This window comes from Entelurus aequoreus, linkage group LG14, assembly GCF_033978785.1.
Source record: "Entelurus aequoreus isolate RoL-2023_Sb linkage group LG14, RoL_Eaeq_v1.1, whole genome shotgun sequence".
Taxonomy (NCBI): Eukaryota; Metazoa; Chordata; class Actinopteri; order Syngnathiformes; family Syngnathidae; genus Entelurus; species Entelurus aequoreus.
The window spans coordinates 41,686,894-41,704,486 of NC_084744.1; the positions used below are offsets into that span (position 1 = coordinate 41,686,894).

At 38.0% G+C, this 17,593-nt stretch overlaps 1 protein-coding gene and 1 long non-coding RNA gene across 2 annotated transcripts in view; one reads left to right on the top strand and one right to left on the bottom strand.

The window, feature by feature from the left end:
- Positions 1–13,447, bottom strand: part of LOC133664906 (acetylcholine receptor subunit alpha) — a 40,308-nt gene extending 26,861 nt beyond the window's left edge. The window contains exons 1-4 of the mRNA XM_062069913.1: positions 13,192–13,447; positions 10,389–10,531; positions 10,271–10,315; positions 4,265–4,374 (exon numbers count right to left, since the gene is read on the bottom strand). Of these exons, the coding sequence (XP_061925897.1) occupies positions 4,265–4,374; positions 10,271–10,315; positions 10,389–10,531; positions 13,192–13,228 (335 nt within the window). The 5' untranslated portion in view covers positions 13,229–13,447. The remainder of the gene's footprint in view (positions 1–4,264; positions 4,375–10,270; positions 10,316–10,388; positions 10,532–13,191) is intronic.
- Positions 1–17,593, top strand: part of LOC133665394 (uncharacterized) — a 707,793-nt gene that overhangs the window by 371,670 nt on the left and 318,530 nt on the right. The gene's annotated exons all lie outside the window — the stretch shown is intronic.

Consider the following 17,593-nt stretch of genomic DNA (forward strand, 5'->3'; position numbering starts at 1 on the left):
TTTGCCGATATCCGATATTCCGATATTGTCCAACTCTTAATTACGATTACGATATCAACCGATACCGATATATACAGTCGTGGAATTAACACATTATTAGGCCTAATTTTGTTGTGATGCCCCGCTGGATGCATTAAACAATGTAACAAGGTTTTCCAAAATAAATCAACTCAAGTTATGGAAAAAAATGCCAACATGGCACTGCCATATTTATTATTGAAGTCACAAAGTGCATTATTTATTTTAACATGCCTCAAAACAGCAGCTTGGAATTTGGGACATGCTCTCCCTGAGAAAGCATGAGGACGTTGAAGTGGGCGGGGTTGAGGTGGGGGGGTGGAGGGGTAGCAGGGGGTGTATATTGTAGCGTCCCGGAAGAGTTAGTTCTGTTGTGTTACGGTGCGGAGGTTCTCCCGAAATGTGTTTGTCATTGTTGTTTGGTGTGGGTTCACAGTGTGGCGCATATTTAATATTTAATATTAAATTTGTTTATACGGTCACCCTCAGTGTGACCCGTATGGCTGTTGACCAAGTATGCATTGCATTCACTTGTGTGTGTGAAAAGCCGTAGATATTATGTGGTTGGGCCGGCACGCAAAGGCAGTGCCTTTAAGGTTTATTGGCGCTCTGTATTTCTCCCTACATCCATGTACACAGCGGCGTTTTAAAAAGTCATCAATTTTAGTTTTTGAAACCGATACCGATAATTTTGAAACCGGTACCGATAATTTCCGATGTTACATTTTAAAGCATTTATCGGCCGATAATATCGGCAGTCCGATATTATCGGACATCCCTACTCACAACCTACCCATCTCAGGGCACTCTAACCACTAGGCCACTGAGCAGGATACATTTTTGGCTAAGATGGGTAGAAGTATCGCTGCTGTTAGGAAATGTGCTAGGTATGTATGTTTCAAGTTTAATTCACAATACCATATTACGATTACAACAGTAGTGAATATCCATTTAAGGATGGTGGTAAGTGAAAGGGTCCCCCAGATAAGCAAGAAGAAGCTTTTGGCAGGGGGTCCAGAGGTCAGTATATGCATGGAATGCTGAAACATGGTGGCAAGCACAAAAATGCGATATGATACACACAAAATAGGAGCACCAAAGCTAGCATACACATACATACATACATACATACATAACACCTGCAATTGGCAGACAGGTAGTACAAACATTGGTGGTGTGTCATCTGGATTATTGTTCAGTTATTTGGTCTTCCGCACCCAAGGTTGAGTTTACAAAATGACAAACAGCTGAAAATAGGGCAGCTAGACTTCCTCTTGATTGTTCTTGTAGATGGAGTGTGGACCGTATGCATTCTTGTCTTGGATGGCTGAAGGTTATTCATAGATTATCCAGCAGTTTATTGTTATTTATTGGAAACATTATTCATACCATGTACCCTACAGCTCTTTTGAAGCAGATTGGTTCTAATGCTGATGTTCACCACTACAGTAGCAGAGCTTCAACTCTGCTACTTGCATTACCACCACCAAGCACTCATTCAATGTCGTACACCGAGGCATTTCACTATGGAATACTCTTCATTTCCATATATGAAATACGTTTATTTCGGTCATATAATCAACCATCAACCATATTGTGTGACCAGTTTAAGAGTACAGATTATACATATTTAACAATCATACACATTTACACACAAAAACAAAACAAAAAGAATGACCGAAAAAGGAATAGGCTAAAGCCAAAGCTTATATTTGCCTATCCTATACCTTCACTGAAAATAACATTACCTGCAACATCAACGTTAAAAAAATCAATGGAATGAAAGTAATTGTTGCTATATTTGATCATTTTCAAGTATTTCACCTTTCAAGGTTTTCTTAAACCTTAACAAAGTCTTAAGTCTGTGGAACGCTCTCCCTGACCACCTGAGGGCACCACAGACTGTTGATGCTTTTAAAAAAGGCTTAAAAACCCTTCTTTTTAAAAAAAAGCCTTTTTTTAGATATATGCATACTAGTTCTAGCTAATAGGCTGTTCTAATTTTTATTTTTATTATCTTTTTTTAAATTTATTTTTTAATACACTGTAGCACTTTGAGGTTGTTTGCTCAATGTAAAGTGCTTTTTACAAATACAATCTATTATTATTATTATTAACAAATAACTACATGTCTTCAACTCATCATTGAGCTTGTTCCACCATTCAACTTTTAAAACTGAAATACATATGTATTGTATATTCCTTCTTACTTTACCCATTTCAAAAATCAATATCCCCCATAAAATTATAGTTTTCTCCTCATTATTTAAATAACCTAAGAATACAAGCTGGAAGGCTGTTGTTCTTTACTCCAAACATAATTTCCATTGCTTTTAAAAACACAATATCTGAAAATTTGAACACATTATAACTTATAAATAATGCATTGGTATGTTCATAGTTGCACGCTTTGTGTATTATTCTAATGACCCTTTTTTGAAAGTTCATTATTGGCTCTATATTTGTTTTATAAACATTTCCCCAAACTTCAACACAATATGTTAAATATGGGAAAATAAAAGAATAATATAACATATGCAGACATTTCTTATTCAGCATGTGTCTTACTTTATAAAGAATAGCAATGGATTTGGATATTTTTCCCTTCATATATTCAATCTGCGGTTTCCAACATAATTTATGATCAACTATTATTCCCAAGAATTAAGTTTCATATACTCTATCAATTTCCATTTGATTTAATTTGAATTTTGCTTCACAATTTGTCCTTGCACCACGCCATACATTTAGTTTTCTTATCATTTAATGATAACTTATTAATATCAAACCATTTTTTTTTAGCTGAATCAACTCAACCTTTATTATCCTCAACATAAGGACTATTCCCAGTAGAAAGCATTTAAGAAACATGTAAAGTCACCTGTTGACTTAAGAGTTAATCTTTCACATTATCAGTTTGAGAACTTTTTTTTTTCCTCTTTCCTTTTCTTTTATTGTAACTGGATTTGCGTATGTTCTGTAACTGTATCTGTGTACTGTTATTTTATTTTTATTACTTTCAGATTTTTCTTTTCCTTTATTTTATTTGTAATTGGATTTGTGTATGTTTTGTAACTGGATCTTTATATTTATTATTATTTTACTTTGAACTTTTGAAAAAGGATCCCAGGAAGACTAGCCTGCCTTTTGTGCGTCGGCTAATGGGGATCCTCAATAAGCAATAAACAATAAACGCACATGTTTTAAGGTGATTGCTAGATGACACCATGCGCCTGAGGGAGGAACAACCGTCGTGTCGTTGCCAGGGTAAAACATTGCCGGATGTCAGACGTGACATACCAGGTATTTGTGTGTGTTTGAAGGGGGAGGAGGGGTGTGGGGTGTCTCTTCTGCACAGTCTATTTCTAGCATGGTGAAATCTGAGCTTTCACACATGCATGGGAACGCGTGAAAATAGGGTTGACATGTGTTTAGCTCATTTTCAGGCACTCGATCTGCAGGAAAAATGACTTAAAAGATTTCAGTTGTTTATGTGAGAGCATTTCAGTAGTGTGTATAAGAGCATTTCAGTAGTGTGTATAAGAGTGTTTCAGTAGTGTGTGTGTGTGAGAAAAAGATTTCAGTGGTTTATGTGAGAGCATTTCAGTAGTGTGTATAAGAGTGTTTCAGTAGTGTGTATAAGAGTGTTTCAGTAGTGTGTGTGTGTGAGAAAAAGATTTCAGTTGTTTATGTGAGAGCATTTCAGTAGTGTGTGTATAAGAGTGTTTCAATAGTGTGTGTGTGAGAGAAAAATATGTCCGTTGTTTATGTGAGAGCATTTCAGTAGTGTGTATGAGAGTGTTACAGTAGTGTGTGTGAGAAAAATATTTCAGTTGTTTATGTGAGAGCATTTCAGTAGTGTGTATAAGAGTGTTTCAGTAGTGTGTGTGAGAAAAAGATGTCAGTAGTGTGTATAAGAGTGCTTCACTAGTGTGTACAAGAGTGTTTCAGTAGTGTGTGAGTGTGTGTGTGTGAGAGAAAAACATTTCAGTTGTTTATGTGAGAGCATTTCAGTAGTGTATGTAAGAGGTTATTCTGAATAATGTCCCTAACGGCCCCTCATACATAGGTGTGGGGTGTCTCTTCTACACAGGCTATTTCTAGCATGATGAAATCTGAGCTTTCACACATGCATGGGAACGCGTGAAGATAGGGTTGATATGTGTTTTGCTCGTTTTCAGGCACTCGATCTGCAGGAAAAATGAGACTTAAACGGGGACATGGAGAGAATGAAAAGCAAGCATACTTGTTGTAGAGCACCAGGTCTGGGCGCCAAATGTCAGTGGAGGGAATTCTGATCTTTCTGATGCCGCCATAGTCCTCAGGGTTCCACTGCAAGTTCACGTCATTCCATTGCTGGGAAAACAAACAACTTTACACAGGAGCTAAACAATAAAAAGGAAGAAAAAAAAATCTTTCACTTTTATTGTACACCCTTAGGGCCCAAAACAGGCAATACATGTGTTCCTTATGTCACGTGATTGTTCAGCTTGAAGATTAGCGGTCTGAAATTTCTCCAGGGACTTTCCCCACATTTTTTAAAAATTGCATTGTGTTTTCGATTGCAAAATTGTTTAACAGGATATAAAAGTATACACATTTTCTATTAACAACCCTAATAACTCCCATTACAACTGTATTCCTTGTATATTACAATGTTTTTTCCATGAAAACCAAATAAATGTCATTCTTGCTTATCGAAAAACAAGAAAATATTTTAGTGTAATTGTGCCCAGTAACCACCAGATGGCGCCAGAAAACCCTGATCATTATTGTCGGAGCTTTGATGAGAGTAAATGAGTTTCACTGCCATTAAACAGCTGAAATGCAATGGAAATGATCTTCAGCAGCCATATATATTAAATGGAAGATTTGCATAAAAAACTTGTGTTAACTCGATAAACTCAACCAAGTACTGCCTGCTTTCTCTCTCATCCTAGTTCAGTAGGCACTGTAAAAATAAAATGTTTTGTCTACTGTATCAAAATCAATTTGGTCATGAATTATTGAATGAATGAATTATTATTCAAGGCTCTAATTACCAACCTCAGATATTCCACTCTGCAACTTATTTTTAGAAATGTGCATACAAAAAGGCTATTAAATGTAATATTTATATGTATTTTTTTTTAAAAATTATATCAATAGATAGATTTATAATTTGTTAAAATTTCATGCGTTGAAAGTAAAAGAAAAACATCCTTTATTTCTAACTTTTATGAGTGGATCCCTTTTGGACCGAGGAGTAAGTGTGTATCAGTCAATCTTAAGGGTGCACAAAGCAGGGGCATCACTAGCTTTTAAGGACATGGGGGGCTTAGCCCCCAGGAGATGCACAGGATGCGAGCGAACGTTACGCACGAGCACACAACTTCACAAACGGCTAACAAAGACTTAGAAATTATTCATTGTTATTATTATTATTTTTAAAAAATGTACGGGACGAAATGAAATGGTCCCCGGGACGATGGCTTTTAACCATTTTTTTCTTTTTCTTTTTATGTATTTATTCATTTTACATTTTATATTAAATGTCTTGGTTTTTCCTCCCTCTGAAAATCCTATGAAATGTTTAACAAGCCATCCTATAATAATACAACAGCTATTAATGTAACAATACAATAAAACAAATATATTTAATGATGTTTTTTTCATTATTTTAACAATAGGCTAATGTATATTACTTTATATAGATTCTACAAGAAACACAAAACTTAAAAACTAAATTATTTACAATTGCACACACAAGGTTTCTTGCAGCTTCACTCATTGTAAAGGAAGATAATGTGCTTCGTACACCTGCAGGACCGCAAGCAAGGTTGCAGAGAAAATGCGGACTGGAATTTGAGTGATGTGGGCATTTTCTATATGAACAAGTGGAATGGATTGGATACCGACGCACTAAAGGGGCTCTCTACCTTATGCTATGAAGTGAGGGGAAACTGAGTGAATAATAACAGGTTATATGATTATTTATTTAAACTCATATCCGGGCCACTTTATAATGAATATGTCGGCATGTATTTGTAAAAAAAAAATATATATATATATATAACACCAAATTATTTAGGGGGGCTTAAGATTATTTTAGGGGGGCTTGAGCGCCCCTAAAATAGGCCTAACAACGCCAATGGCACAAAGTACATTTCTTCATCATGTTAAAATACATTTTTCTTTTTTCCCATGTTTTATAAACTAACAATAAACAATGCTGGTATGGGTAAAACACAAAAGTACTTTTTATAAAATCATAAAAGTTATGGATTTGGTGACAATTAAAATTACATAATCTGCAACCCCCAAATATATAAACATTATTTCCTGAGTTAGAGATGGGAAATATAATTTGAGGGATACATTTAATTTAAAGTGCAACAGTAAAAGGTCAGTTGTACCTCACCGCATCATCCTTCAAATATTAAAATGTGAACATTTCGCAGATATTTCTTGGATTTTTAATATATTTTTATTAACATATTTTACAAATGTTTTGGTCCTAAATGAAGCATTTTCAAGCATGAAATGGCTAATTCAACTGAAAATATCAAAACTACAGTAGTATCAGCCACTACATGAGAACAAACCAATCAGAGCGTGCTGTTCAGTATCGTGGCCACTGATTGGCTCAGCCTCATACCACATCCAGTCCCACATTTTGTGTAAAGGAGATTATGGGGGTGTTGTTTCATGTCTAGAGGGCTCTAATTTTGTTAAAAACTGTCATTAGGAAGTAGTTATGCTCTTATTATGAAAATGTTTAATCTAAAAAATAATCCATCCATCCATCCATTTTCTACCGCTTGTCCTTCTCGGGGTCGCGACTCGCGGGGGTGCTGGAGCCTATCCCAGTTGCACTCGGGCGGAAGGCGGGCTACACCCTGGACAAGTCGCCACCTCATCACAGGGCCAACCCAGACAACATTCACACACTAGGGCCAATTTAGTGTTGCCAATCAACCTATCTCCAGGTGCATGTCTTTGGAGGTGGGAGGAAGCTGGAGTACTCGGAGGGAACCCACGCAGTCACGGGGAGAACATGCAAACTCCACACAGAAAGACCGCGAGCCTGGGCATCGAACCCAGGAAAACAAGAGTACTGTACACACAAATAGTAATAGCAACAAGTAACAAGTAACATCAGTTATTTGTCTTTCATAATAAGGCTTCAGAACTTTCATACAATTTTAACGTAGATCAGGCCTGGGCAATTAATTTGCTTCGGGGGCCAAATTTAGAGAAAAAAAATGTGTCTGGGGGCCGGTATATCTAATTTTAGGAAGACTAATACAAAACCTCACAATGTCTGAAAGCTAAAAACGTTATGACAGACCGCCTTAAAAAACGGAATGGAATTTTAAATTGTTTTACTGAATGAGACACCCAGAATGTACATGAAAATAAAGAATGTGGGATTTACAATATTAACTATGAAGGATAAAACACTGAATATTGACAACACATGAACGTCACACCCAATGTTCCCTCTAATTTTTCATGTGTGTGAGCAAACGCAAAAACTCCCTGAGCATTGAGTGGAGCCCATGTGAGCAACATCAGACGTGCACACTGTGGCTACACCAGCAGCACACCTGTCCCAAACCTGACTAAATAACAAGTTACATCTCCATCCATCCATCCATTTCTACCGCTTGTCCCTTTCGGGGTCGCTGGAGCCTATCTCAACTGCATTCGGGCGGAAGGCGGGGTACACCCTGGACAAGTCCCCACCTCATCGCAGGGCCAACACAGATAGACAGACAACATTCTCTTATTATTATAATCAAATGACAGCAGTCATTTCCATTTCTAATATAAGTGTTTAGGCCCACTTACAATGACAATAACAACAAATATTGTTTTTCATGAACTGTGTACTTGTATTGTTTGTCTGGGTGGAGGTCCTGCTTTGGAAATAATTTTTACCCCTTTCAGACATTGCATTTAGTTCCCATTAAAACTTTCACATGTTGCACAATGAGATGTAAGCAGGGGATCATGTGTACATTCCTGCAACTTCCTGTTTGTAAAAAATATATTTTTATTAGTATTTATTTAATATACTAACAGCATTTCATGATTAATATTTATAAATTAAAATTCCTAATAAATGACACTAGAATAAGCACACATTTGATTGGTAAATCATAGTGTAACGACCTGGAATGACACTTTATGTGTGGTGTTGGAGTTGTCCGACTTTTTGTGTGGCTGTAAACGCATCACTGGCTAAGTGCCATATGTGCATGTGTTGGCGCAAGTGAGAAAGAGCGAGCGGCTGCTGTTGATATAACAAAGTTGCTTTTGGTCTGGTTTGTACCGCAGAAAATGACCAGTTTGCTAGATATAATTTTTTTACTAATGTTTTGGTGATGTGTTTATGGCCGACAATAAAGAGTTTTGCTCAGTAAAGTGATCGATGGAATTCATGTCCTCAAAGCGTCTCGACAGACGTTACAATATTTGAACAAGGATGACGAAAAGTGTTTTTTCTGTCGTGTCCGTGTGTCGAAAATTGATATGCATTTATTTTTTAATTTGATTTTGTGCGTGGCATAGATTTGCCGTGCGCAGAGGACGCTTGAGCAGTGCGCAATTGCACAGGCGTGCACCTTAGAGGGAACGTTGGTCACACCCCCTCTCCATATTTTACAATCAAGCGAAATGCAACAAAAATGCGACAAACACAGCGAAATATGAATGTGAAAACCCACCTACAATGTGATATATCACTAAGCTTTAGAACTTTGTTGTAAAAATCTCCTTCCACGTCTGTCCCTGACACCCACATTTCAGGCTCTGAAAACACTCTGTGGAAACGCTCCCCACCCACACTGCTTGGTGCCTCGTCTGAACTGCTGTGACTTACATTATCATAGTAACTCATTAGATGACCATAGTAACTAATTAGATTACCATAGTAATTAAATTAGATGACCATAGTAATTTGTATATTATAGATGACCATAGTAACTAGTAGATGACCATATTAACCTAATTAGATGACCATAGTAACTAGTAGATGACCATAGTACCTAAATTAGATGACCATAGTAACTAAATTAGATGACCATAGCAACTAGTAGATGACCATAGTAACTTAATTAGATGACCATAGTAACTAGTAGATGACCATAGTAACTTAATTAGATGACCATAGTAACTAGTAGATGACCATAGTAACTAAATTAGATGACCATAGTAGCTAGTAGATAACCATAGTAACTAATTAGATGGCCATAGTAACTAGTATATTAAAGATGACCATAGTAACTTAATTACATGACCAAAGTAACTAACTTAGATGACCATAGTAACTATCAGATGACCATAGTAACATAATTAGATGACCATAGTAACTTGTATATAACCATATTAACTAGTAGATGATCATAGTAACTAATTAGATGACCATAGTAAGTAATTAGATTACCACAGTAACTAATTAGATGACCACAGTAACTAAATTAGATGACCATAGTAACTAATTAAATGACCACAGTAACTAATTAGATGACCATAGTAACTAAATTAGATGACCACAGTAACTAATTAGATGACCAGAGCAACTTATTAGATGACCATAGTAACCAATTAGATGACCATAGTAACTAATTAAATGACCACAGTAACTAATTAGATGACCATAGTAACTAAATTAGATGACCACAGTAACTAATTAGATGACCAGAGCAACTTATTAGTTGACCACATTAACTAATTAGATGACCATAGTAACTAATTAGATGACCACAGTAACTAATTAGATGACCATAGTAACTAATAAGATGAACATAGTAACTAATTAGATGACCATAGTAACTAATTACATGACCATATTAACTAATTAGATGACCATAGTAACTAATTACATGACCATAGTAACTAATTAGATGACCATAGTAATTAATTATATGACCATAGTAGCTAATTAGATGACTATAGTAATGAATTATATGACCATAGTAACTAATTAGATGACCATAGTAACTAATTAGTAGTAACTAGTATATGATGCCGATTCCAAGCATTGAAAGACTTAGTATAGTTGAAGACTTACAGTCATTAAAAAACATCACTGCACATCATAATGGCAGCTAATTATTTTTGTCCAGCCCTTTGTTCCCCATAGGCCAATAAAGTAAATTTGCATATGTAAACCACACCCACAGGGTGTCAAGCTATGTATGATTTTTCAACCCCAAAAAAATAAAAAATAAAAAAAATAATAAAGTATGATATCAAGTTCTCCGACCTGCTTCAGGCGCACGTTGCTGTTGACAATCTGGTTGACTTCATCCTGTGAAGACATAATGGGACAGCAGCTGAGAGGATGACACCCTGCCAGATACTTTCTGGAAGGAAGAGCTCACCACGCTGATCAGCTGGATGAGCTGCAGGCCAACGGTGACCACCACCGGGTCGCTGAAGTGATTGACGGGCCGCACCACCTTATTGTAGCCAGTGAAGAGGGTTTTGACCAGGCGGGTCTCATCGCTGGAAGCCCAGGCGGCAGCTTTATGGACCAAAGAGAGCACATATGAGTGAGGGATTAGCAGTAGCCATTTTTAACTGTGTCCTCCGCCTTTGCAATTGTGTCGTAAAGTGATTGTGTTGCCTGAGGAATGTGATGAAAATAGACGATGCCTATACATCGTGTGTGTGTCACGCAAGGTAAAATAAGCTGGGTTTTCAAGCAATAAGAAAGGGAACATGATACATGTTGTACATTAAAGATGCTGCAATATAAATATGCTCAACATTGACATCTTAGTTATTGGGTTATACTGTAGGTGACAAACCAATTACAGTGCATCCGGAAAGTATTCAGTGCGTCACTTTTTCCTTTTTTTCTTATTCCAAAATGAAATAAATTCATTTTTGTCCTCAAAATTCTACACACAATACCCCATATGACAATGTGAAAAGGCTTAAAAAAAAAAAAAAAAGATTCTGCATTAGAGCCTAAAAAACAACCCCACATCATGATGCTGGCACCAATATGCTTCACTGTAGGGATGGTATTGGCCTGGTGATGAGCGGTGCCTGGTTTCTTTCAAACGTGATGCCTGGCATTCACGCCAACGAGTTCAATCTTTGTCTCATCAGAGTAGAGAATTTTTTTTCTTATGTTCCGAGTCTTTCAGGTTCATTTTGGCAAACTTTTTACTAAGAAATGGCCTCCATCTGGTTACTATACCATACAGGTCTGATTGAATTGATTAGAAAGTACTTTATTGATCCCTGTGGGAAATTCAGCACCACAGTTCGCTCACAATAAACAATAAACACTTAGGTATTTTTTACATGTGAATAATATAAATACAGTCTATTATACAGCATTATTCACATGTGAATAATATAAATACAGTCTATTATACAGCATTATTCACATGTGAATAATATAAATACAGTCTATTATACAACATTATTCACATGTGAATAATATAAATACTGTCTATTATACAGCATTATTCACATGTGAATAACATAAAAACAGTCTATTATACAGCATTATTCACATGCGAATAACATAAATACAGTCTATTATACGGAATTATTCACATGTGAATAATATAAATACAATCTATTATACAGCATTATTCACATGTGAATAATATAAATATAGTCTATTATACAGTATTATGCACACGTGAATAATATAAATACAGTCTATTATACAGCATTATTCACATGTGAATAGTATAAATACAGTCTATTATACAGCATTATTCACATGTGAATGACATAAATACAGTCTATTATACAGCATTATTCACATGTGAATAATATAAATACAGTCTATTATACAGCATTATTCACATGTGAATAAGATACCTGTAAATACAGTCTATTATACAGCATTATTTACATGTGAATAATATAAATACAGTCTATTATACAGCATTATTCACATGTACATAACATAAATACAGTCTATTATACAGCATTATTCACATGTGAATAATATGAATACAGTCTATTTTACAGCATTATTCACATGTGAATAATATACATACAGTTTATTATACAGCATTATTCACATGTAAATAACATAAATGCAGTCTATTATACAGCATTATTCAATTGTGAATAATATAAATACATTATACATTTACAGTACATGTCAGTCAAAAGGAACATATGCATTATACAGTCTGATGGCTGTCGGTATGAAGGACTTCCTGTGGTGGTCTGCTGCAGACATGGTTGTCCTTCTGCAAGGTTCTCTTATCTCCACAGCTGTAGCTGTAGCTCTGACTAAGTGACCATGGTCTTGGTCACCTCCCTGACCAGACTAAGATGAATGCAGCAATGTGCAGAGACATCCTGGAGGAAAACCACCGCTTCCCATCAAAGTGACGGAGTTTGAGAAATGCTGCAAAGAGGAATGGGCGAAACTGCCCAAAAGATAGGTGTGCCAAGTTTTTGGCATCATATGAAAAAAAAACGTGAGGTTGAAATTGCTGCCAAAAAGGTGCATCAACAAAATATTGAGCAAAGGCTGTGAATATTTATGGGTATGTGATTTTGTTAGTTTTAATACATGTGCTTAAAAAAAACCAAAAAAACACTTCAAATGGTTACTATGGGGTATTGTGTGTAGAATTTTGAGGACAAAACCAAATGTATTCCATTTTGGAATAAGGCTGTGACATAATAAAATGTGGAAAAAAAGTGATGCACTGGATACGGCGTGGCGCGGGTTGGGAGAGTGGCCGTGCCAGCAACCTGAGGGTTCCTGGTTCAATCCCCACCTTCTACCATCCGAGTCATCACGTCCGTTGTGTCCTTGAGCAAGACACTTCACCCTTGCTCCTGATGGGTCCTGGTTAGCGCCTTGCATGGCAGCTCCTGCCATCAGTGTGTGAATGTGTGTGTGAATGGGTGAATGTGGAAATAGTGTCAAAGCGCTTTGAGTTCCTTAAAAGGTAGAAAAAGCGATATACAAGTATAACCCATTCACTTTCAGGATGCACTGGAGTTATTAGTGTTTCTAATAAAATATCGTATTATAAATAAATCGCTACATTTTCAGAACGTGCCAATAAAAATCAAGCTACAGGACAAAAATAGCAGCACGAGTCAGGTAACAAAATCCTGGCAGCGTCTCCTACAGTTCTCATTATTAAAAATGTGCAAAACATGATTTCCCACAATGCACGGTGTTCTTACCTATCAGGACGGCGAGGTGAAAAGTGAGAGATAACATTGTTGACAACCAATCAAGTCCGCCTAAAAAGTCAGATCCGGCTCCTTGACCACTGGAGGGTTGCAAAGGTTTGACCCGCCTAAAACATTCCTTCAGCACCGGTCCAGTGACCCGCAGGAGAACACGGTCAGTACACGGTCAGTACTGTTGGCACCGGCCGGGTTGTTATTGTCCCACAGCGGATGTCAGTGCATGGCTGCAGACGCTGGTCACTGGAGAGGCACACATTCTATGTCTCGCCTTATAAGATCAACATGCCGCACTAATCCGGCACAAAAATACACCGCGCTCAACTTCAGTGCCGCCACACAACTTCAAGTTGCCTGCACTGAACACTCTCACTACACTCCTGGGGGTTGTTGCCCTTTCATCATCAATATTATTAGGGTTCGCATGTACCCTGTACAAAGGACTCCCACAGGGAGTCCTTTGTACAGGTACAAAGGAACCTATTGAAATTGTAAGGTTGATTATTATTCCGCAGCTTTGCGCACTATTTTGCCCCCCTTAACATGCTTCAAAACTCACCAAATTTTATACACACGTAGAAAAACTGGGACAGCACACTTTAGTAAAAAAACCAAACCCCAAAAATCAAAATTGCGCTCTAGCGCCCCCTAGGAAAAAAGCAAAAACAAACTGCCTGTAACTCCCACTAGGAAGGTTGTAGAGACATGAAACGAAAACCTGTATGTAGGTCTCACTTAGACCTACAATTCATAATTTCCTATCCTTGGGCAAAAACCAACAGGAAGTTGGCAATTTCCCCTTCAACACAAAAAATGACTAAAAACACTCGTTTTTGCCTCTTTGAGCTGTAATTTGACCCCCTTAAAATACTTCAAAACTCACCAAAATTTTTTACACACATTGGGTCTGGTAGAAATTGCGATCTAAAAAAAAAACCGAACCCCAAAACTCAAAATTGCTCTTTTGCGCAATTTTTGAATAAAACAGAGACAAAACTGCTCCTCAGAGGAAAACACAGACAAAACTGCTTGTAACTTCCGGTAGGAACGTTTTAGAGACATGAAACAAAAACCTCTACGTAGGTCTTACTTAGACCTACATTTCCTAGATTGAAATTTTTCAGCAAAAATCAACAGGAAGTTTGATATCCCCACTTCAAAACAATTTTTTTTTAAAAAGCGGTCACCAAACATCAAACATTATCTCCTCTGAGCGCGTTTGTCGTTTTGGCTTCAAACTACTACAGGAGAGTGATTGAACTCTTCTGATTAAAAGTTGGCGAAAGCGTTTTAATAAGTGCTACGGTTTTGATTTTACGAGCCTTCAAAGAAAAGAACCACTGTGCCGCAGCACCTAGGAAAAAAACACAGACACAACTTCCTCTAACTCCCAGTACGAATATCGTAGAGACACGAAACAAAAACCTCTATGTAGGTCTCACTCAGGACTACCACTGGACAAAAGTATTGGGACACCGAGGACTAGCACCTGCCAAAATGCGGACCCGTCCAACGCTGCTTGCAGCTTTAATTATTATTATTATCATTCATCGTCTAAGTGCTGAACATCTCAATTTGACCCTTCTAAGCTTGCTTCTGTGTCATCAATACTCCCTCATGATGGTCAAATCTACTTGGATACGACTCAAGAACAAGAACAATAGTCATGCAGAGTGTAACATAACCACAATGTATCCCACCTGGCATCCTCACGGCACTATGTGCTGCAGGGAGATAAACATTTTTGGACAAATTCAGAAAAAGACTAGAGTGGTTCTGTTGTTGTAGTGCAGGGGTGTCACTCATTTTAGCTCAGGGGCCACATGGAGGAAAATCTGTGCATACGTGGGTCGGACTATTAAAAGCCTACTGAGATGAATTTTTTTTATTTAAACGGGGATAGCAGATCCATTCTATGTGTCATACTTGATCATTTCCATATTTTTGCTGAAAGGATTTAGTAGAGAACATCGACGATAAAGTTCGCAACTTTTGGTTGCTGATTAAAAAAAAGCCTTGCCTGTACCGGAAGTAGCGTGACGTCACAGGTTGAAAGGCTCCTCACATTTCCCCATTGTTTACACCAGCAGCGAAAGCGATTCGGACCGAGAAAGCGACGATTACCCCATTAATTTGAGCCAGGATGAAAGATTCGTGGATGAGGAACGTGAGAGTGAAGGACTAGAGTGCAGTGCAGGACGCATCTTTTTTCGCTCAGACCGTAACTTAGGTACAAGCTGGCTTATTGGATTCCACACTCTCTCCTTTTTCTACTGTGGATCACGGATTTGTATTTTAAACCACCTCGGATACTATATCCTCTTGAAAAGGAGAGTCGAAAACGCGAAATGGACATTCACAGTGACTTTTATCTCCACGACAATACATCGGCGAAGCACTTTAGCTACGGAGCTAACGTGATAGCATCGTGCTTAAATGCAGATAGAAACAAAAGAAGTAAACCCCTGACTGGAAGGATAGACAGAAAATCAACAATACTATTAAACCATGGACCTGTAACTACACGGTTAATGCTTTCCAGCTTGGCGAAGCTTAACAATGCTGTTGCTAACGACGCCATTGAAGCTAACTTAGCAACGAGACCTCGACAGAGCTATGCTAAAAACATTAGCGCTCCACCTACGCCAGCCAGCCCTCATCTGCTCATCAACACCCGTGCTCACCTGCGTTCCAGCGATCGACGGAAGGACAAAGGACTTCACCCGATCAGCCGTACGGTCGGCGGCTAGCGTCGGATAGCGCGTCTGCTATCCAAGTCAAAGTCCTCCTGGTTGTGTTGCTGCAGCCAGCCACTAATACACCGATCCCACCTACAACTTTCTTCTTTGCAGTCTTCATTGTTCATTAAACAAATTGCAAAAGATTCACCAACACAGATGTCCAGAATACTGTGGAATTTTGAGATGAAAACAGAGCTTTTTTGTATTGGATTCAATGGTGTCCAAATACTTCCGTTTAACTATTGACGTCACGCGCATACGTCATCATACATAGATGTTTTCAACCTGAAGTTTAGCGGTAAATTTAAAATTGCACTTTACAAGTTAACCCGGCCGTATTGGCATGTGTTGCAATGTTAAGATTTCATCATTGATATATAAACTATCAGACTGCGTGGTCGGTAGTAGTGGGTTTCAGTAGGCCTTTAAAATCATGGCATTAAATCTAAAAAATAAAGATTTATGGGTTATACTTTTATAGCGCTTTTCTACCTTCAAGGTACTCGAAATTATTTGAGTATTTCCACAAGTTATCACAAAACGTTCTGTTCCCATGGGTTCCCGGCGAGGAGACAAAAGCTGTCTTTGAACTTACCAAGCAAAAAGGCTTGTAAAACTCCACTGTGTAGGATGGGAAGCGACATGAAGGTGTCGGTTTCTTTGATCTATTGTGATCCACAGGAAGATCTTGTCTTGACCCGAGATCTACAAAGCGGAGAGGAAGCAGGACCTGACGCAAGCTCCAGGCATCTTTTCTTTGAACTGTTTTGTGACAGAGTGCAACAGCAAAGAAAAAGCAGCTCTTACGCATTACGTTCTAACAATTTGTATGTTTTAACTGTTCCTCATGTACGGACTGAATTTGGCAAAAGAGCTTTTGGCATTGCTGCCCCTATGGCATGGAATGCATAGCAGACGAAACTGAAACTTACAGAACTACTTCCATTTGGAGCCTTCCGTTCTGTCCTGAGGGACAAACAGCGAGAGACGTTTGCACAGTGCCTGTGTTTTTAAAGATGTAAATCTCTGTTGTTTTACAGTTCTCTTATGTATTTTAAAATGTATGTCTTAATGTATTATTTTTGGAACTGCTCTGTGACATGTGCTGTTGACCTCTTGGCCAGGTCACCCTTGTGAAAGAGATCTTGATCTCAATGGGTTTTCTTATCTGGTTAAATAAAGGTTCTATTTTACGACCCCATCTCCCCTTAGAAACAGCTGTTGCTATGTAATCAGGGAAAGCCCAAATAAAAGAGGAGGCGTATAACTTTCTTGTCAGAGCGTGGTGGAAGACTGTGCAAGAGTACAGCCCAGATGTTTCTCCTCATGAGCTAAATTAAATCCTGTCTCTGTTTAATTCCTTGCTTCTTGTCTGTTAAATAGATGTCATCGGTGTTTGAACCTGACATTCACACACTGATGGCGGGAGCTGCCATGCGAGGCCCTAACACCGACCTACCAGGAGCAAGGGTGAAGTGTCTTGCTCTAGGACACAACGGACGTGACAAAGTTGCTAGAAGGTGGGGATTGAATCAGGAACCCTCAGGTTGCTGGCACGGCCACTCTCCCAACCGTGCCACGCCGTCCCCTTCAGACAACTTCAGATTGTTTTCTTTGTCTTACTTTGGCCAAAAATAGAACACATTGTGAAAATA